The sequence below is a fragment of the Eptesicus fuscus genome, chromosome 3 (genome assembly GCF_027574615.1).
Source record: "Eptesicus fuscus isolate TK198812 chromosome 3, DD_ASM_mEF_20220401, whole genome shotgun sequence".
Lineage (NCBI taxonomy): Eukaryota > Metazoa > Chordata > Mammalia > Chiroptera > Vespertilionidae > Eptesicus > Eptesicus fuscus.
Genome location: NC_072475.1, coordinates 6,824,780 through 6,843,787, shown reverse-complemented (window position 1 = coordinate 6,843,787; position 19,008 = coordinate 6,824,780). Strand labels below are relative to the sequence as shown.

Below are 19,008 nucleotides of genomic sequence, written 5' to 3'. Positions count from 1 at the left end.
CAGGTCTAGCCAACCCACGTCAAGGTCAAATCCCCTCCAGACAGCTGCAGAATATACCAGTGAATCATTATTGTATTATTTAGGCCCTGGGGGACCCTAGGCTAGTGTTTTGCAGCGTCTCCTAATGATGCGGGCTCACTGCTAGGTGAGAGGCGTAGAGGTTTGCCAGACACATGCGTGCGCACACGCTGCTTCACAAACAACACATCCCCTTGAGTCTTCAGGCCCTCCTGGCTTTGGGGTGCGGAGTCCTGGATTTCTAGGGACTTTCCAAGTATGTTAAAACCAGGCACCATCTTGCTGGTGGGCAGATGGTGATCCCAGAAATCACCTTTTCACACGCGAAGGCGCGCATGGGCGTGCGCACACTCATGCACACGCACACATGCACGCGCGCGCGCACAGGGAAGGGGAGACAGCCGGCCCCGCAGTCTCCCTGGAATCCCGCTGACTAATTGGAAAGTCCCGCGCCCCGCGCAGTCGCGACGCCACGCCGGGAGCATGTCAGCGCTGGAGAAAGACGCGCCGGGCGCGCCCAGCAGGGCCACCGCGCCGCCGCGGTCCGCAGGAAGTCGCGGGAAGGGGCTGGTGTTGCACGCACAGGGCGGGGCGGGAGTCCCGAATCGCGGCCGGAGTGGTGCCCACCGGGGCCGGGGGTAGCGGGGCCTTTAAGGGGGCGGGGACGACCCGGGCGCCAGCGACTCTGGCCCCGCCCCCTAGGACTCGGCCCCGCCCCCTTCCCCGCCCCCGGCCGCAGCCTCTCCGGCCACTGCTGGGCAGCGGGCGGGACGCCGGGGGCGGCGCGCGCAGGAGGAAGCGCGCTGGGCCGCGGCCCGGGAGCTGCCCAGACGCCGAGTCGGGAACGCCGGCCGCCGCGTCCCCATTGCCAGGTGCGCGGGGTTGGGGGCGCAGTCCCGGCGGTGGCTGCCGCGCGCGGGCCGGCATTTCCTCCCGCTCGCCCCGCCCGGCCTCCCGGCTCCGCGTCCCGGGCCGCGGGCCCGCTCCGCCCGCCGCCCAGATCCAGCCCGCGACGCCCCTCCACGCCCCCCGGCCGGCCACGCGCGGGCTGATGTCCTGAGCTCGCCGCCGCGGGCTCCGCGTCCTGCCCGGGCTGCCCTGGGAAGTTGGGCGAGGCGCGCCGGGTATGCGCCATCACCATGTCCCGCCTGGACTCGTGGCTCGGTGAGGTCCAGTGGCTGGTCTTGGTGTCGCTCTTCGTCGTGGCCTTGGGCACGGTGGGCCTGTACCTGGCGCAGTGGGCGCTGGCCAGAGCGCGAGCTCGGCCCCCGCGGCGGGCGGCGCAGCCCGGCGAGGACCCGCGCCGGGAGTCGGAGCCGGACGTGCTGCTCTCCTGGATTCTGAGGCTGAACAGCTGGCGGAGCCAGTGGCAGGCCGCCTGGGTGGCCGCCCTGAACCAGGAGGCCAGACGCCAAGGGGTGAGTTTCTGGGAGGGCGTGGTGGTGCCGCGGGGCCGGGTGCGGCAGATGGCGGGGTGCGTCCTCTGGAGCCTCCCCCAGCCCCGGACTGGTCCTCAGTGCGCCTTCCCTGTGGGAGGGGACCTGGAAAGTTTGGAGAAAGACCCTGGAGTGCGGACCGTCCCTGATGGGGAGTCCAGACAAAGTGACTGCACCTTATTGGCCACCGAAGAGGTGTGCCTGGCTGTGGGAGAGACTTGTCAGAGGGGCCCTTTCCGCTTCCAGCTCTGATCCGCCCTTCCCGGAGTCCCAGGTGGATTCTGGTTCCCAGCTGGACACTTGCTGCTTGTGTACCTGATGTATGAGTAACTGTGACCCAGATATACTTCCATCTATAGAGCTGGATTTCACCAGGAACGGACTTCTGGGAGGTTTGCTTGCATTCCCTGGCAGATAAAACTAGTGACCGTTGAGAGCCAGCCACTTCCAGACATTGTATCGGGGGCTTTAGGTGCACCTGTCCTGTGAACGCTCACAACTCCCGGGTCTGTCAGCACTACAGGTAGGAGCTGAGGCCAGAGAGGTTAAGTAACCCACCCAAGGTCACACAGCCTGTGCTTTGCCGAGCCGGGATTGGACTCCAGCTACCTCCTACCCCAAACAAAACGCAGGGGCTTGTGACCCAACTGCCGCCGCACGCTCCTGTGGGTTTGTTTCTTCCGTAGTTAAGGACGTGGTGACTTATTTTTACTTTTCAGGCATCTTAGTTGAATGACAGATGCCTGGCGTCCCCTATTTCTGGGCATTCCCGTAGTAGGAATTAGTAGGGCCTGGGGGGATTGGGAGGTGCCTCCCAGCCTTTGCCCGTCCTCCTTGCTTTCCTGGTCCTGCACCTGCCCGTGCAGCTCGGTGGAGGAGCCTGGGACCTTGGCTTTGGGAACGGGGAATGCAGGGTGCCTGTCCCAGAGCGGCCCCGGGTTTGGCACCACGGGTTTCACCAACAAGAAAGCTTTGCATATAAACGACCGTCCATCCAACAACTCCAAAGACTGACCCTGTTCTGAACTATTGAAAACTGATTGTACCTTTTGGCTGAACAAAGGCCTCAAGGTCAGTTGACTGCCAGCTGTCATGGTGCCTAGGAAATGTGCCCCTGCTGTTCAGAGCTGGATGTCTCCTGGTCGGGGACACCACCCCATTTCTTGTGGGAGCCCTGAAGCCGTGCGGCCTCACACCTGGGAGCACGCCAGGTGCTGTCATTGACCCCTGATGGAGCTGGTGTCACAGGCCAGATTCCTTGGTTGGTGGCGTGAGCAGGTGTGAGCCTTGTCCCCGCGCCCTTAAACATTCCAGGGAGTGCTGGGTGCGTGATCTGCAGGATCTGGACGCGTTTCAGGCACGGAGGCGGGACCCTGCCTTGTATGTGTGAGTTGGGGTAGCCCTGCTTAACCCGTTCTGCCTCGTTCCCTGGCATTTCTCGATTGGCTTCGGAAAATGCGATTGCCTTCGACGCTGCTTCCAGGGTGTTCCTGCGCCCCGGGGGGTGCACGTTCCTCCTGGAATGTCTGGTTGGTCAGGTACGGCTGAGAGGACCTTGAAGGACCTGGAGGTTTCGAAAGAAAACCTTTCACCGGATCCCCGGAGTCTGTGGGAGCAGGGGGGCTCTGTCCAGGGAGTGGAGACAGGCCTCTGGCTGCTTTGCGTCCTCTCTGTTCTGTCTGCTGCTGACCACGCGCTGCAGCGTCAGGACCTCCGAGTTTCCACGCTCCTGCCAGGGAGGCGCCATGATGGACGGGGTCCAAGCTCAGAGCGTGGCAGGGACCTCCCGGACAGCTTGGGTGCCTGTGGATGGCATCTGAACGTGCTCCCTGTGCCTGCCGAGTGCTGCTTGATTTGAATTCAGCTGGAAGGTGTTGCAGGCAGATAGGATCTGGGGAACTCCCTGCTACGGACGCGTCACACACCCTCCCTGTCCTAGGCCACCGCGGGGGCAGCACTGATGACAATAAGGGTGAGCAGGCGGGCGTCTCTGGTGGCTGCCCTGACCCGGTAGCCCGCCCTGCGGTTTATCATTGCCCTCCCTCCAACTCGATTCCCACTAATCCCAGATTAGGGTTGACGCTCCATGCCAGAGAGGCCCGGAGAGCCACAGCTTAGCGGCCCCCCCTCTGGCCCCGTCTCTCTGCCCTGGCTGGGGAGACGCCCACTTCTCAGCCTGTCCCTGGGGGTTGGCGGTACGCTGGAAGTCGCAGTCATATCCAGCGTCTTCGTGAAAGGTGGGATTCTCTATGGAATGGAGACGGGAGCTCTTGAATTCTGTCTGACCCCAACTTTGCATTTTAAGACCAGAAGGAATCCGAAACTCTTCTAGCAAAGCCCCTTTCTTCTGCAGAGGGGAGACTGAGGTCCATGAGCTGGAGAGACTTGCCGGGATTGACCCAGATCCTGGTCCAGGTCCCCTGCAGGCAGGAAATTTGAAGTTGAGGCCTATCTGATCCCTTTCACGGAGGCCCAGCAAGGAAGGATAAAAGGGTTTGATTGCTTAATGCTTCATCCCTAACCGTGGGGCTCCTTTCTCCCGGGACCTGAGGCTTGAGCACTAACCCGTGGAGCCTCCTTTGACTCTGGGTGACCCATGACCTTGGCAGTGCAGGTTCCTCCTGTCGGACGGCCCTGTGGTTCTGACCCTTACTCCGAAACTATTTTTAAATTAGGCAGGATGGTGAGTTGGAGAGACAGAGAGGAAGCCATGGCCGCTCTGCCAGCCGGCCGGCCAGATGCCAGGTGTTTGGGGAGCACAGGTGACTTGCCCAGAGAGCTTTGAAAAAACACACATGCCTTCCCCCTGCAGTCCGGACCTAGTAGGATGGCAGGGGTGTGGGCGCACACTGCATGTTTCACAATCTCCCCAAGCTGGCTTCTTCTCACAGTGGGAGGCTGCCAGATGCACACCCGTGCCCAGGCCGGCTGTCCGTCACTCACCCCGCAGCCCCTCTCCACGCTGATGTCCCAACACCTGATCCAGGTCATCTGATCACAGTTCAGTCGTGAGAACCGAGAGCCTAGAACCGCCTCAGTCACGGACTTGGAACGAACGCCTCTTATCCAAAAGCAACACTGAGGCCGTCCCTTTCGTTCCCCTGCGTAACACTGACGTTTACAAAATGGTTTGCCGTGACGGCCCGTTACCCCGGCGATGGTCCACACCCCGGGCACCCACCTGGGAAGCTCTGGGTTGCTGCTCCACAGCAGCTCACTGACTCTGAAAACCAGGCGCTTGTGGCCCGGCCAGCCCTGCCCGTGAGCTGGACAGCGCCTCCCTGCCTAGGCGGGTGCCCACACATTGTGAGTATTGACCCCAGCGTGGGGGCCGCCGCCTTTTGGACTTGTCCAGCTGTGGGCCGCCCTGAAGCTGTTGTTTCTTTAGTCCTCTGCCCCAGGGTTTTTTTTCAGAGGGATGTTCTAGACGCAGATGACCGAGGTTGTGGGGCAGTTTGTGGTTTTCGGGAGAAAACGGGGAAGATGCTGTGCGAACCTAGAGCACGTTACTAGTAGCTCTGACTTGCAGATGAGCTTCAGCAATTTAAAAAGTAAACGAAGTGATAAGACTTCAGGGTTTTCCTGTTACATAATGAGCTCCGAGGGGTGCTCACGGAACCCACACTCCGGGCCAGCGACAGTGGCCGCTGTAAGAAGTCAGCTGGCGAGAATGTGAAGTCCGCCTTGGAGGAGGGACCTGAATGGGCCACTGCCTGCACCCTCCTCCCCAAACCGGTCTCTGTCCTGCTCCTTGAACATATTCCCTTTGTCTCAAATACTTAATTTAACCTTCTTCTTCTTTAACTTCCATAAAGCTTTCAGAAGATCCCTTGTCCTCCCATGTGCCAGGCTGCTGCCCCACCCCCACCCCAGCAGCCTGTGCTTGTCCCAAATAGCATTGGCACCTTGTGCTTCCTTGTGTCTCACGGAATTGGAAGCGGGTCCAGAGCCCTGTCTGCCCTGGCACAGCCCACCCGGTGCCCAGCACAAGGCTGGCTCAGCGCAGTGGGGGTGGGGGGTGGGGTTGAATGGCAGGGCCTGTTAGAAACTTGTCGCTGGGGGGGGAGAAACAGCGGCCATGTGCATCACCCCATCTGGACACAGGCCTTCCCTGCTTGGGAGCCAGCCAAGCCTGGGCAAAACAAGCTGGTTAATGTGCTTTGTGTTTCACTTCTAAGGAATCTACATTAAAGGAGGCTCGCTGATGACTTTGCAAATTGCCCGCATGAAACCCAGGAGTAGGCGCCAGTTCAGGTTGTCGCCCATTCTCCCAGTGAGACCGGAGCTCCGAGGAAGGAAGAGTGGGTGTAGTGTTCACTAAAACGCAGCCAAAGCTAGCTCGACTCCCACCGGCCCCTGTGGGCTGCTGAGTTGGGAGGGGACTTCTTGAGCCGCGTGGAAGAGCTGTGTTCACTGCTCAGGCCGAAAGCTCTGGGGCTGTGTGACCTTGGGCAAGTCCTGACCTCTCTGTGCTTCATTTGGAGCAGAGGGTAGGTTTGGGTTCAATCTGAAAAACAGGATCCACTCTGGATGAGATGAGATCTCCATGAGGCATTTAGTAAATACCCTCAATAAAGGTGGGCTGCTTTCTTGTCAAGTCTCTTTTAAAAACCATGATTTTTAAAATTGGTCTTAGATTTACAGAAAAGCTGCAAAAATAATTCAGCCTAGTCGGCATGGCGTCGACCTGTGAACCAGGAGGTCACGGTTCGATTCCTGGTCAGGGCATATGCCCGGGTTGCAGGCTTGATCCTCAGTGTGGGGTGTGCAGGAGGCAGCCGATTGATGATCTTTCTCATCATTGATGTTTCTATCTCTCTCTCCCTCACCCTTCCTCTCTGAAATCAATAAAAATATTAAAAAAAATAATTCAGAGTTTCCCTATATTCCTCACTCAGCCTCACATAACCATAGCATAATGATCAGAACCAAGAAATTAACATTGGTACAATGTTACTGTAATTTACAGTAAAATGATGTTAACATTGTAACTGGACAGGAAATTAACATTGGCACCATGCTGCTATAATGTATGGTACAATGATGTTAACATTGTAACAGGACAAGAAATTAACATTGGTACAATGTTACTATAATTCACGGTACAATGATGTTAACATTGTAACAGGACAAGAAATTAACATTGGCACCATGCTGCTATAATTTATGGTACAATGATGTTAACATTGTAACAGGACAAGAAATTAACATTGGCACCATGTTGCTATAATTCACGGTACAATGATGTTAACATTGTAAACAGTATATGACGTTGACATTGGCAATGGCCTTTAACTGCACTGAAGACCTTATGTGAATTTCACAGCTTTCCCACCAGGATCCTTCTCTGGTTCCCGGGTCCCATTCAGGTCCCACGTGGCGTTAAGTTGTTGCTTCTCCTTAGTCCTCCTGAAGGCTTGAACAGTTTAGCATTCTTCCTTTGCTTCTCACAACCTTGATAACTCTGAAGGATATTGATTATCCTTTTGCCCCATGCCCCTCAAATTTGGTGTTTTTAGATGATTGGACCGACGTTATGCAGACTGCAGAAGTGATGTTCCCCTTTCCGTATGCTAAAGCACGGGGTCCGTAATGTCATTGTCACTTACTGCCGGGGGCTTTGGCCACGATCTCTTGGTAAAGGTGGTTTCTCTTCTATCTTATGGCCCCTCGTACAGCATTCCCTCTGGAGTTCAACATCTCGTGGAGGTACTCTGAGACTGTACACATCCTGGGACTCCTCACACTCGGCTCGCGGACTCTGGCATCCATCCGTGTGACGGGTCTGCAGCCGTTACTTCTGTGGAGTTTGCTTAATGTTGGTTTTTTGTTTTCATCTCTCCTCCATTTATTCATTGGAATGCCACTGCAAGAAAGGGCTACCACTCCTCCTCCGTGCATGTGTTTAGTTGGTTATTTCCCTCAGGGTGGGCTCGTGGTATTGAGTGTATCCTGTGCATTGTAATCCACACTCGCTGTTTGCTGTGTTGTTTCGCTGACGGTTGTTTGGCCGCGAGCAGCCCTTGTAGTAGTAGTGGCCTTTGTGTCCTGCCTTCAGACAGAAAGAGATGTGTGTGTGTGTATATTTAGCACTTCCTTCCTTCATGGCTCCACAGATGTTTTTTTCCTGGACTCATCTTGTGCCTTCCCCTCTTCCGGCCCTGGATCCAGCCACTTCTCCAGGCGGCCCCGATGCCTTCTTTGGGAGAAGTGTTTAGGGACCGAGATCCAGGGTCATGGCTGCCGGGGTCTCATAGCTTCTAGACTTTTTCTTAGTGGACAGAGCTAGGAAATGGATGTGCGTCCAGACATGTGCTGTACACTCACGCACATGTCTGTATTTCTCTTTCTGTCTGTATCTTCAAAACCATGACTTTGTAGGGATCCCTTGGCCTCCAGGTCAACAGCACCGAGTTCATTTTATCTTCCCCTTTCTGTGTTTTTAACTTCCTTCTCCAGGAGGGAGGCACCGGGTACTTGCTGTCTGGGACATATTTATTTACCTGGTCAATTCTAGCATCCACCTAGAGCCGTGGTCGGCAAACTGCGGCTCGCGAGCCACAGGCGGCTCTTTGGCCCCTTGAGTGTGGCTCTTCCACAAAATACCACGGCCTGGGCGAGTCTCTTTTGAAGAAGTGGCATTAGAAGAAGTTTAAGTTTAAAAAGTTTGGCTCTCCAAAGAAATGTCCATCGTTGTACTGTTGATATTTGGCTCTGCGGACTAATGAGTTTGCCGACCACTGCCCTAGAGTATAGAGTAGAGAAACACATTCACTGCCTAGGTTATATAGCATTTATCTGCGGTCAGGATATTGGTTCCCAGAGTGTCTTAGGCTAGAGCCGTGTCCCCCCACCCCTTCGGGGGGTTATGGTAGCCATTGGTAATGCCGTTAGGTCCCTGTGCTAGCGTTGGTGTTCCCTCGGGGGCCCCTCCCACTTCCTGATCACAGAGAGAACCTGTCTCTACCCAGCGATCCGGGATGCCACCTTGTCCCCTGCTGAGTTTGCTCCTGTGTCTGGGTCTGTTGGGGACTTCCTGTTCCCGTCCCCCGGTCTGGGTGTGTGTTTGTGCACCAGTCCACGCAGCTTGAAACGCGGAGGGTCTGCAGTGCGTGCTGACGTTGGCAGGGCGAGGCCCCCTCACGGTTTTCCTTTTCCAGTGTTTTCCTGGCGATTCCCGGGGGGAAAAGTCTGGCTCTGGTCTAAGCAGGGGAGCATCTGCCGTGGGGGCTGTCTGCTCATGGGCAGCGCGGGATGTGTGGGAGCTCGTGGTTGGGTGCCGTACACACGCTTGCCTTCCTGAAACTCGAGGATTAGGCGATTGGAAAGGGAAAGGGAACCTGGGTCCTTGTTTTGACTTAATTTATTTCCTTTGTGAGACCGCCTTTGGACATGAACTTTCCTGCCAGAATCTTCCCAGGGTTTTAATCCATAAGGGGCCTGCCCTAGGTAGGAGGCTATGGACGGCGCCCCCTGATGGCCAGGGCAGGAGCCTGCGTCCGGGCTGCTCACGGCAGCCGTGGCTCTTCAGCCTGGGACAGGAGGCGCATTGTTCCCCTCGAGCCGTCCCTCCGGCAGCTGTCACCACTCCTGCTGATGCGTGGCTCCCCTGCCTGGCACTGCATTCCGTGCTGGAGGCTGTTCTCTCAGCCGGATGACCCCGTACTCGGACCCAGGTCATCCCCAGGCGCATGGCATACCCCTGGCCAGCAGGCCACACCAGAACAAGCACAGCCCTGGAGGGCGTCAGCCGAGCGGCCCGAAACTGTGACTTCATCGCTCTTGGGGAGTAGGTTTAATTCTCCTCCCATGATTTTTGGGGGGTGAGATCGGTGTTGCTAAAACAGGGCGAGGTGGGACGCATGGAATTGAAAGTGTTCTGTGCCTGTTCGCTTCCTTCGGATCCTGGGGAATTCTTAAGAAGGAGCCCCTGCTGGTGACGTCGCCTCTCGCTGGGGCTGTGCCTGCCAGCAGAGCGTGGGCGCCTCTTGCAGAATTTTGTTTTCCCACCCGATCGTGTCTTACAGCTGGAACCAGCCCTCCACGCAGGGTCTCTGAGGTAGATGGAAAGTGGAGGGAAGCTGTGGGGTGGACGTTTTTCTTGCAGCCAATCAGAACTTACTTGACCACGATACACGTCAGGAAGCGGTTTAAGAAGAGTTTCATTCCAGATTGTGTTGTTGGCATAAGTGTTTGGCCTCTTGAGAAGATTTATTTTATTTATTATTATTTTAAGATATATTTTTATTGATTTCTTTTTTAAAGAGAGAGGAAGGAAGAGGAATATACAGAGAGAAACATCCAAGATGAGAGAGAGTCATTGATTGGCTGCCTCCTGCACACCCCACACTGGGGAGCGAGTCCGCAACCCGGGCACGTACCCTGACCGGGAATCGAACCTGCGACCTCTTGGTTCATGGGTTGACACTCAGCCACTGAACCACACCGACTGGGCTCAAGAGAATTTATTTTAAAAAGGACAAGACCTGGTTGGCTACCCAAGCCCTGGTTTGTTCTTTCATAAAACATCAGTCTTGTTGCCTTGGGGGTCATAGTAATTTAATCGCACATCTCTCACGGGGAGAGTTTTAATTGCAAGAACCTAAATGGACGTGGGCTGACAAGCCCCGGGGGAGTTTACTGGGAGGGTGCAGAGGATGACAGAGCGGGAGGCTGGGTTCAACCAAGAGCCTTGGGGGCAGGAGCTGGCCGCTCGGAGGTCTGCAGGGCGCAGCCGCCAGCCTGGCTCATTGCCAGCCCAGGAGTCCCACATTCCAGGGAGAGGTGGCCGGCCCCGGGGTTCCTGCCCACCCACCCCTGGGGCGGTAGGAAAAGAGAAGGGGGCACCTTGGGTGCAATGCCAGCAGCCAGGGCCCAGGAAGAGGGAACTCTCTAAAAACAGGGCTCTCACCAGGGGAAGGGAGGACACAGCCCTGGCGCCCGCTGTGCGTGGCCACATGCTGTGCCAGAGCCGCAGACCCCCAGGCCAGCCTGGGCACCCCCCACAGAGCCTGCCTTTCTTTACATGGTGGGCCTGAGCATTCAGGACACCCTTCACTGCCTTCATCGTGACAGATGTGCCCTTGTTCCTGGGAGTCTCCACTCCCCATCCTTGTCCCATAACTGAACCTGCCCCTGAGCGCGAGCCAACCTGAGCGGGCGCACAGGTGCGTGCACAGGTGTGTGCACCGGCTGATAATTGACCTCGGCTACTTCTCAGAAGCACAGGTTAACTCAGAGGAGCCCTGTTACCTTTTCTTAGCTTTGCAGAGCTTTGTAGCAGAAGCCCGATTGCCGCTAAAAAGCAGGCATCGCCACCGCGCCCGCGTCTCCTCACCGCGCTTCTCTCTTCCAGGGCCCGCTGTCCCTGTCCTTCGCCGAGGACCCGCAGCAGACGCCCCTGGAGCTGGTGGTGCAGCAGGTCTCCAGCACGGCCAGGTCGGCCCAGGAGAAGGTGAGCTGGGGCGGTCTCCTGCGAAGGGCCGGTCCTTACCCAGGAGGCCCATCTAAAGCGGACGGGGGTAGTTGATTCTGTCTTAGAATTATTTGAAAATGTAGACGCCTTCCATTAAAAACATCTGCTCATCAGCTGGTGAATGGAGACATAAAAAGTGGTATAGCCATACAATAGGGTATTATTCGGCCTTTAGAGGAATGAATTTCTGACGTGCCACAACGCGTGAGCCTTGAAGGCATTATGCTCGGTGAAAGAAGCCAGACACAAAAGATCACTTATTGTAGGATTCCTTTTGTATGAAGCGTCCAGGAGAGATCAATCAGTAGAGACAGAAAGTAGACCACTGGTGGCCAGGGCTGGGTGGGGAGATGGCCGTGACTGCTGTGGGTACGGGTTTCCTTTGGGGGTGATGAAAATGTTCCAGCGGGGATGGCAGGCCTGGTTCATACAACTCTGGGAAGCGCATTGTAAAAACATTTAATTCTGCGGTTTAAGTGGGCAAATTATATGGTATGTGAACTTGTATGTGTGTGTGTATATGTGTGTATATTCTGCAATATGATATACAGATTTGAGCCATTTAGATAGGGATGGAGAGTTCATTTTACAGATGCTAATCTCTCACAAGCTGAAATTACTTATTAGACTTGTCAAATACCATAAATAATTTTATTGATTTTTTTAAAACGCAAAGTACCTTGTAAAACATCCCAAAGAACCACATTCAGTTAAAAGCGTGCCACGCAGCAGCGGGGGCGGGGGGGGGGGGGGGGAAGGGGCACCTTTGTGACCCCAGGTCGAGAGGCAGAGCGTCGCTGGCCCCGAACGCCTGAATGTCCGCCCGCCCGCGTGGATCCCCTCCCTGTCTCAGCTGGAGTGCTGTTTGTGCGTTTGTTAAAAACGTTTACCATTTTGTGTGTGCAGTGTCACAGCCAGCTTTCTCTGTGGAGGGCGGCGGTTTGGAGAGGCATCCGGGTGGGTTGATGTAGCTCTGTTCACTGGCTTCCGTACGGTCAGGGCTCTGGACGGCCCGCAGCTTCCTTCTCCGTCCTCTGTGGACGGGGACTGAGGTGGTTCTCTCTTTGTCACAAGTGCAGCAGCTGCATGAGCCTGACGGTGCGCAGGGTCCTAACCCTCAGCCAGGCGTGGGACTGAGGGTGGGGGGGTGGGGGGATGGGGAGATGGGGGGTGGGGGGTGGCCAAGCTGTGGGTATGCAGAGTTTTCCAGAACTGGTCCCCAAAGCGCTGTTTCAGCCGACTCTGCCCGCAGCACAGGAGAGCCCCTCCCCCTCCCCCGGGGAGTCTCTGGAAGATATCGGGGTGACAGGAGGAAACCGGCGGCAACAACGCAGGACGCTGAGTCTGGCGTGGCCCACAGCGCTGGACGGGGCTGCGTGAGCAGGGGTCGCAGGCGGGGACTGAGGCGCAGACCCCCGCAGGCCTGACCTCCCGGAGGCCCCGGCGTGGGCAGCGCCCCCCGGGGCAGCGAGCGCCCTCACTATTACAGGCACATGGGGCCCGGGTCCCTTTGTGGTGGGCAGGCCCTGCTTGGTGTTCTCTGCCACTGTCCCAGCTAAGAGGGGAGCAGAGCGTCTGGGGGTGCAGGGGAGGAGCAGACCCGGGAGCAGCAGGGGAGCGTTGTTAAAGGCCTGGCCCCGGTGCCAGGGAAAGGGGATGGCTGTGGTCCGTTGGCGCTAATACAATTGCAGAACTGTGCATGCTCGCGGAGAAGTCCACGGCCACTCAGGAGTGCAGACGCTCTCCTGTCAAGTCTGCGCTGAGCCCTCCGCCCTCGGCTCCCTGGGCTGGGACCGCTGACCGCTGGCCACCGGGGCGGGCCCTGGGGGGCTCCCTGCCGACCGCAGGCAGACGGAGGAGGGCACACACGGCCCTGTTGGTTTTACAGTTACCTTCATAGCTCTTGGCCGGGCAGGGACATGGGAACTTGTCATTGCCTTGTGCTGCGGCTAGGGCCGTCCCCCTCGGACAGGCTGGCCGGCCGGTTGGGTGACAGGCGCCCGGGGCCCTGCACAGCGTGGGAAAGCGGGCCCGGTGGTGTCGTGTGTCGCAGTAACGCCTGGCAGCCCGGGTCCTGTGCACGCCCGCCGTGGGGACGCCCTGCCCGCATCTGCCTGGCTCCTGGGAGGCTGGGCGTGGGCTCGCCGGGTGCTCGGCTCCTGCACGTGGCCTTGGCCGCTCTGGGACGAGCATCTTGGCTGAGCGTGGCACAGGTCAGGGCGTCCTTTTGCGAAGGGATGGAGCCAGACTGATCGGAGTTTCTCCTGTAATGAGTCCCTGGTGGGAGGTTCCTTCATCTGTGCGTTAATTGGAGGTGAGCACACAGGAGCTGGTGTTCTCGAGCAGCCTGTGGGGCAGGACGCCAGCGGGCTGTCCTTCTCCTTTTAGGGTCTGACCTCCACACATGACCTCCCCCCACTCGTATGGAATCCTGGGTCCGCGTCATCATCTTCCCTCTGCTCGGCATCGTTCTTGAGAAGGAAAAAAACCAACGGACCCCGAAGCCCACAAACACATGTTACCGAAGAAATACAGATGTGATTTCGAGGACACTGCCCGCCCCTCCGGAGTCCCCCCCAGTGTCGGGCTGTATCTTTCTCGTCTCTCCGACGCGGCCGCGACGTGGACCTGTGGATGGCAGTGGAGCTAATGATGGAGACAAGCCTGCCTGGGCCTAGGGGTCTGGCGTGTAGTTGCATCTTTGGTCACTTAGGTGAGAGCGGGGGGCTCTGGTCAGCCTTCGGAGCACCTTCCTGACTTGTGTTTGGCCTTAGTCTCCCTGCGGGCCCCTCAGGAGCAGAATGTGGCCCGCCCTGCTCTCGGGGTGCCCTGTGCTTGGACTTCCTCCTGCAGCCCCCCAAAAACCTGCATTGCCTTTGCAAATATCTGGTTCATCAGCAAACCCACCTCAGTCTCCTGCACAGAGACGAGGCGGGGCCGCCTGAACTGTGTGCACTTCTGACACCAAATGTGCGGGGTTTTCCTTCCCCAACGACCAGTTCTCCACCGTCCTGGGTGTGCAACAGTCCCGTTCCGTTTCAGCACTGACCGGGCAGGACCGACGGGTGACGGCCTCTGCCCCCGTCTGTCCCCACGTCGGACGCCAATCCCAGATCAGGGCCCCCCATCGTCTGACTGGTCGGCTGTCAAGTCAGGGGATCCCGCGTCTCCTCGGGTTCGATACTTCGCCGGAACGGCTCACAGAACTCGGTTTGTCATACGATCGCAGCTCAGGAAGCGCCGAGGGCAGAGATGCGCAGGGCCGGGTGTGGGGAGGGGCACAGGCTTCCCTCTCTCTCTGCGTGCACCGCCCCCCCCAGCACCCCCGACCCACAGCTCCCTGCACCCCTTGTGGAGGGGCACGTGTGGAGGTTCCATGGCGTGGGCAGGACTGATGACATCACTGGCCCTTGGTGATTGAATTCAACCTCCAGCCCCTCTCCCCTCCCGGAGGTTGGGCTGGGCTGGCGGTATCAGGCCCCTAGTCCTGGCTCCGTCTTGCTGGTGACCCGCCCTCTCCTGAAGCTGCGTAGGGGCCCCAGCCACCAGCACCAAACACACCTTGTCACTCCGGAGGGTTTTAGGGGCAGGGTGCCAGGAACTGGGGTCAGAGACCAGCTATGCATTTACCGTAAGCTGCAACCCTGCAGAGCTGGTGGCGTCTCCCTAAGGCAGTGGTCGGCAAACTGCGGTTTAAAAAATTTGGCTCTCAAAAGCAATTTCAATCGTTGTCCTGTTGATATTTGGCTCTGTTGACTAAAGAGTGGTCGGCAAACTCATTAGTCAACAGAGCCAAATATCAACAGGACAACGATTGAAATTTCTTTTGAGAGCCAAATTTTTTAAACCTAAACTTCTTCTAACACCACTTCTTCAAAATAGACTCGCCCAGGCCGTGGTATTTTGTGGAAGAGCCACACTCAAGGGGCCAAAGAGCCGCATGTGGCTCGCGAGCCGCAGTTTGCCGACCACTGCCCCTAAGGAAAGTCTCCCTGTGGGGCCTGTGCTTGCCTAGCACGTGGGGCATCTTCTCCGAGGGCTCATGTGCCCCTGTTCCCGGGCTCCCGTGTGCAGGCACACGCTCCGCCCAGGCCTCCCAGGCCCGTGGAGAGGGATCCCTCCCTGGGGGGGCGCTGCTGGGAGCCGTCACCTGCACACGCCCAACCCCCCCCAGGGCCCCCCCTGCCTCCTGCCCAGGCTGAGAAGCACCGGGGACTCCTCTCTCTCCCCGACCGTGACCACGCTCTTACCCGGAGCAGCGCGCTTCCACCTACCTTCGCGGTGCTCAGGTCCTGGGAGAGGCTCGCTCTAGAATGTGTGACCCAGAAAAGGGATATCCCCATTGCCATGTGGCCAGCGGCCTGCGAGCCAGAGCCAGCGCTTCCTCCGCACGATGCGGCCACAGCCCTCCCGGCACGGCCCTGGCTCCGAAGTCCCCCGCGGCTCTGTGCCCACGGGCCCGCGGGGAAGTGCCTGCATGGGGATCGGCGTCGGGGGGTTCGCGCTGTGACAGGCGCTTCGCCTAGACGGCGGAGCACTTCTTTCATGCAGGGGGCGGGCGGGGTGTCTCTGGACGCGCCGGTGTTAGGAACGCAAGCGGGAGCACCCTTTGGAGACCGGCACGGCTGCAGGCTTTCTTGGGGTGAGGCCGGTGCCGTGTGAAAAGCATCACGCAGCTTTGATTTCCCCGCCGTTTGTAAACAAGCAGAGGCTTCTCATTGATGAACAGCTGTGGGGTGGAGAGTTAGATGATGCGATAACCCAGCCGGGAGACACTGGTCGGACTGGGCTTGTTTGGGGTGCTGCCTTCTCTCCGCAGCCGCAGGTGCTGTCTGTAAGTGGGACCCCTCCCTGCAGGCATGTGAGGGCGCCAGCCTGTGCACCCCGGCACGACGCCTGCCCCGCCGTCACTCCTGATGCTGATGCTGTCGGGTGTGGCCAGCCCTGGGCGATGGCCGCGTGCCCATGGGTGCTGTGCTCAACACTCCTCCGCCCGAGCACGCGTCATGCCCCCGGTACAGAGGAGAAAGGCGAGGCGAAGGGAGGCTGAGCCGCTTGGCCAAGGGGACCGAGAGCTGCTGAGGAGCAGAGGCTGGGTTGGAACCCCAGTCGGCCCCCCAAAATGAGCTCCGACCCCTGCGCGTCGCACACAGCACCCCGGGACTGTTATTTCTGCATTTTAAGTATGGTTTCCCCTAAGCCCTCGCTCCCACGCTCTCCAGAAAAGAGACAATGAAGACAAGGAAAGGGCTGAGAGGCACTAACCCGCCTTGGCCTCCGTAAAGCCGGAGCGACGCAGAATTGGGCCATTGCCAGGGACTCCCCAGGACCGGTCCGCATTGTGTGCTGGGGAACCCCACAGCCGGCACGGGGCGGGGGGCGGGGGGGGCAGGTGTCGTGTACTGTGAGCACAGGGTGTTTTTACTAAGCCTGCCTGTTACTCATCTACTTCCTGAAATACACTCCGCAGGCTTCTGGAACCCCCCCCCCCAAACCCCCCCCGCTCTTTCCAGGCCTCATGGGTCCTTGGTTTGCAAAGGTAGCCAGGTTCAAAGTTGTTCATGTTTGTCTGTAGTTCAGGGTGGGGGAACGTCTGGCCTTGCAGGCCACATGAGGCCCGCCAAATCATTGGGTCTGGCCCTGCGTAGGCATTCGGGGTGAGTTAATTAAACATTGGACCACATGTAGCAGGCTAATGTTTAAATTGATAATTTTGTATGGCCCTCGGATGAGGCTGTAAATATCCAAATGGCCCTTGGCAGAGAAAAGTCCCCCACACCTGCTCTAGTTGCAAAGGGGATGCTTAGTTGACCTTTTTTTAAATTTATTTTTATTTTTTTGCTTTGTATGACTTGAAGTTCCAGATACTCCATCAACCTGGCATTTATGCTAAAATGCCAAGGTTGTGAAATCGTTTTGAACTGGGTCTTTCCAAGGGCAGGTGGCGATTACTCCTGGCAGGGCCATCTGTTGGGGTCACCGTGTTCAGAATCCTGAGCTCAGTAGCCGTCGGGTAGAGCCTGACCTCACCCGGAGAAGACAGGGTGAGAGGACCCACGGGCTCTGTTGAATACAGAGCTTGGGCGTTGAGGGGTGGGTGTGGCGGAGTGACCGGGCCCGGACCCAGCCGGAAAAAGACCCACGTCCTTGCCCTTCATCTTAAAGGAAACGTTTGGCATGTGTTTCTTTATACGGAGGTGATGAAAGAGAACTTCGTGACGTTGGCGCATTTTGAAGCTGAAGGGTGTGCGCGGTAAACGTGTTATGTAGTGAGGATGCCTCCTGGAAGCGCAGTCTTACTGGAAGCCTCCTGGCCTGTTTTAAAGTGTCCCAACAAGAGAAGGGATGGAGACTGCGGCTGGGGGCAGGGGGTCAGAGCCCGGATTGTCCCAGGCACACCCCCTGAGCACGTACCCAGCACCCCTTGGGCTCGGCTGCCCTCTTGTTTCCAGCATTTTCCATCTTCGTCCACTGGAAGAGCCGCATACAAAAGCCCACTCTCCCCCACATCCTGTGAACGAGTGGGCAAGGAGGGTCAGCGTCGTGGATGTGCTGATAACGTTTGGCTCTCGTGGGTTTTACTTTTAAAACCGAGTCCCTGCTCCGGAGGAGAGACTGTTGCACCAGATCCGCCCTGTCCTCGGGAATCGCGGAGCCGAGATGGCGAAGTTGGGACGAGATCCGATCGGGAATCAGGGTGATGACTGAAGGATCTTCCCTTCCATGTTACTTTGGCGTCCTCTCCTCAGGATGCCACAAAGGATGATTCAAGTGAGAAATATTCAGTGACATAAACCTTTTTGGCTACGGTTTTCTCTCGGCTGTGTTCCGAGTTCTTTTGGAGACAAAAGTAAATTAAATTGTTTCCAGTTTTCCAGAGTGTTCCAGGAAGAGGTGTGGAGGCAGCTGGACCAGAGGCTGGATTGAAAGGGAAAGTGGAGAGAGTACAGGGGGTGTGCAGACAGTAGGGGACTTTCTGAGTCCAACTTGGGAGTGCCAGGCCTGGGACTCTTTGGCCCCACGCTGAACAAAGGAACACTGTTTCCAGACAAGACCTATTTGTGTAGGTCTGTGAGTATTCAAGGGGTAAGACCTATTGGTAGAGGTATGTGAGTATTTAAGGAACAGGACCTATTGGTATAGGTATGTGAGTATTTAAGGAACAGGACCTATTGGTATAGGTATGTGAGTATTTAAGAGACAAGACCTATTTGTGTAGGCATGTGAGTATCTAAGGGACAAGACTGTGCATATCTAAGGGACAAGACCTATTTGTAGAGGTCTGTGCGTATTTAAGGCCTTCCAGCTGGATTCTGACCTGCAGGCCGTGATGAAATATGCTCACTTTCACATCCTGACGCTGCCTCTGCCAGCTGCCTTCTCTCTTGAACCTGGGGGTGGACCGGGGATGCCCTGACCTTCGCTTGTCAGGCCAGGTGCTTGTGAGAAAAAAAGAAAAAAGATTCTACAGAAAGGAACCTCACAAGATGATCTGATTGCAAACTCCTCGCTGGGCAGGTCACGGTGGGAAGTCACACCCCTGGCATAGAGCTTCTGTAGTGAGAGGCTTACCTTTGCCTTCAGCCAGCCGTGCCCATTGTTTCTGTGTACCTAGGTGAACACACCTTCGAAACGCCCCCCGTCAGGCCCCCGCTTCTCAAGCATGACCACCCTCAAGAGAGCACACAGCCTTAACTATCCGGAATCCGACCCTGCCTTGCCTTTGCCCACCTCCGTGTAATCTTCCTGACGTTCCCTCCCTGATCCCCAATGCATAAAAGAAGCGGCAAACCCCCTTCGAGGAAGCCCCTTCTCAGTCTGTTGAGATCTTGCCTCCAGGTGTATCCTGTGTTTGGCTCACATACATTTTTATACAAATTCTCTGCAGGTTTGGATGTTTGTTTTTTTAGTTTTTTAAATTGATTTTTTAGAGAGAGAGGAAGGGAGGGGTTCGATTGAGAGAAGCATCAATGTAAGAGCGAAACATCAATTGGCTGCCTCCTGCACGGCCCCCACCAGGGACCAAACCCGTAACCTGGGTATGTTCCCTGATGAGGAATTGAACCAGCGACCCTTTGG

The 19,008-nt window shown here is 57.1% G+C and overlaps 1 protein-coding gene across 1 annotated transcript in view; it reads left to right on the top strand.

The window, feature by feature from the left end:
- Positions 1–574: 574 nt before the first annotated feature.
- Positions 575–19,008, top strand: part of C2CD2 (C2 calcium dependent domain containing 2) — a 53,530-nt gene continuing 35,096 nt past the window's right edge. The window contains exons 1-2 of the mRNA XM_008145776.3: positions 575–1,436; positions 10,810–10,908. Of these exons, the coding sequence (XP_008143998.2) occupies positions 1,158–1,436; positions 10,810–10,908 (378 nt within the window). The 5' untranslated portion in view covers positions 575–1,157. The remainder of the gene's footprint in view (positions 1,437–10,809; positions 10,909–19,008) is intronic.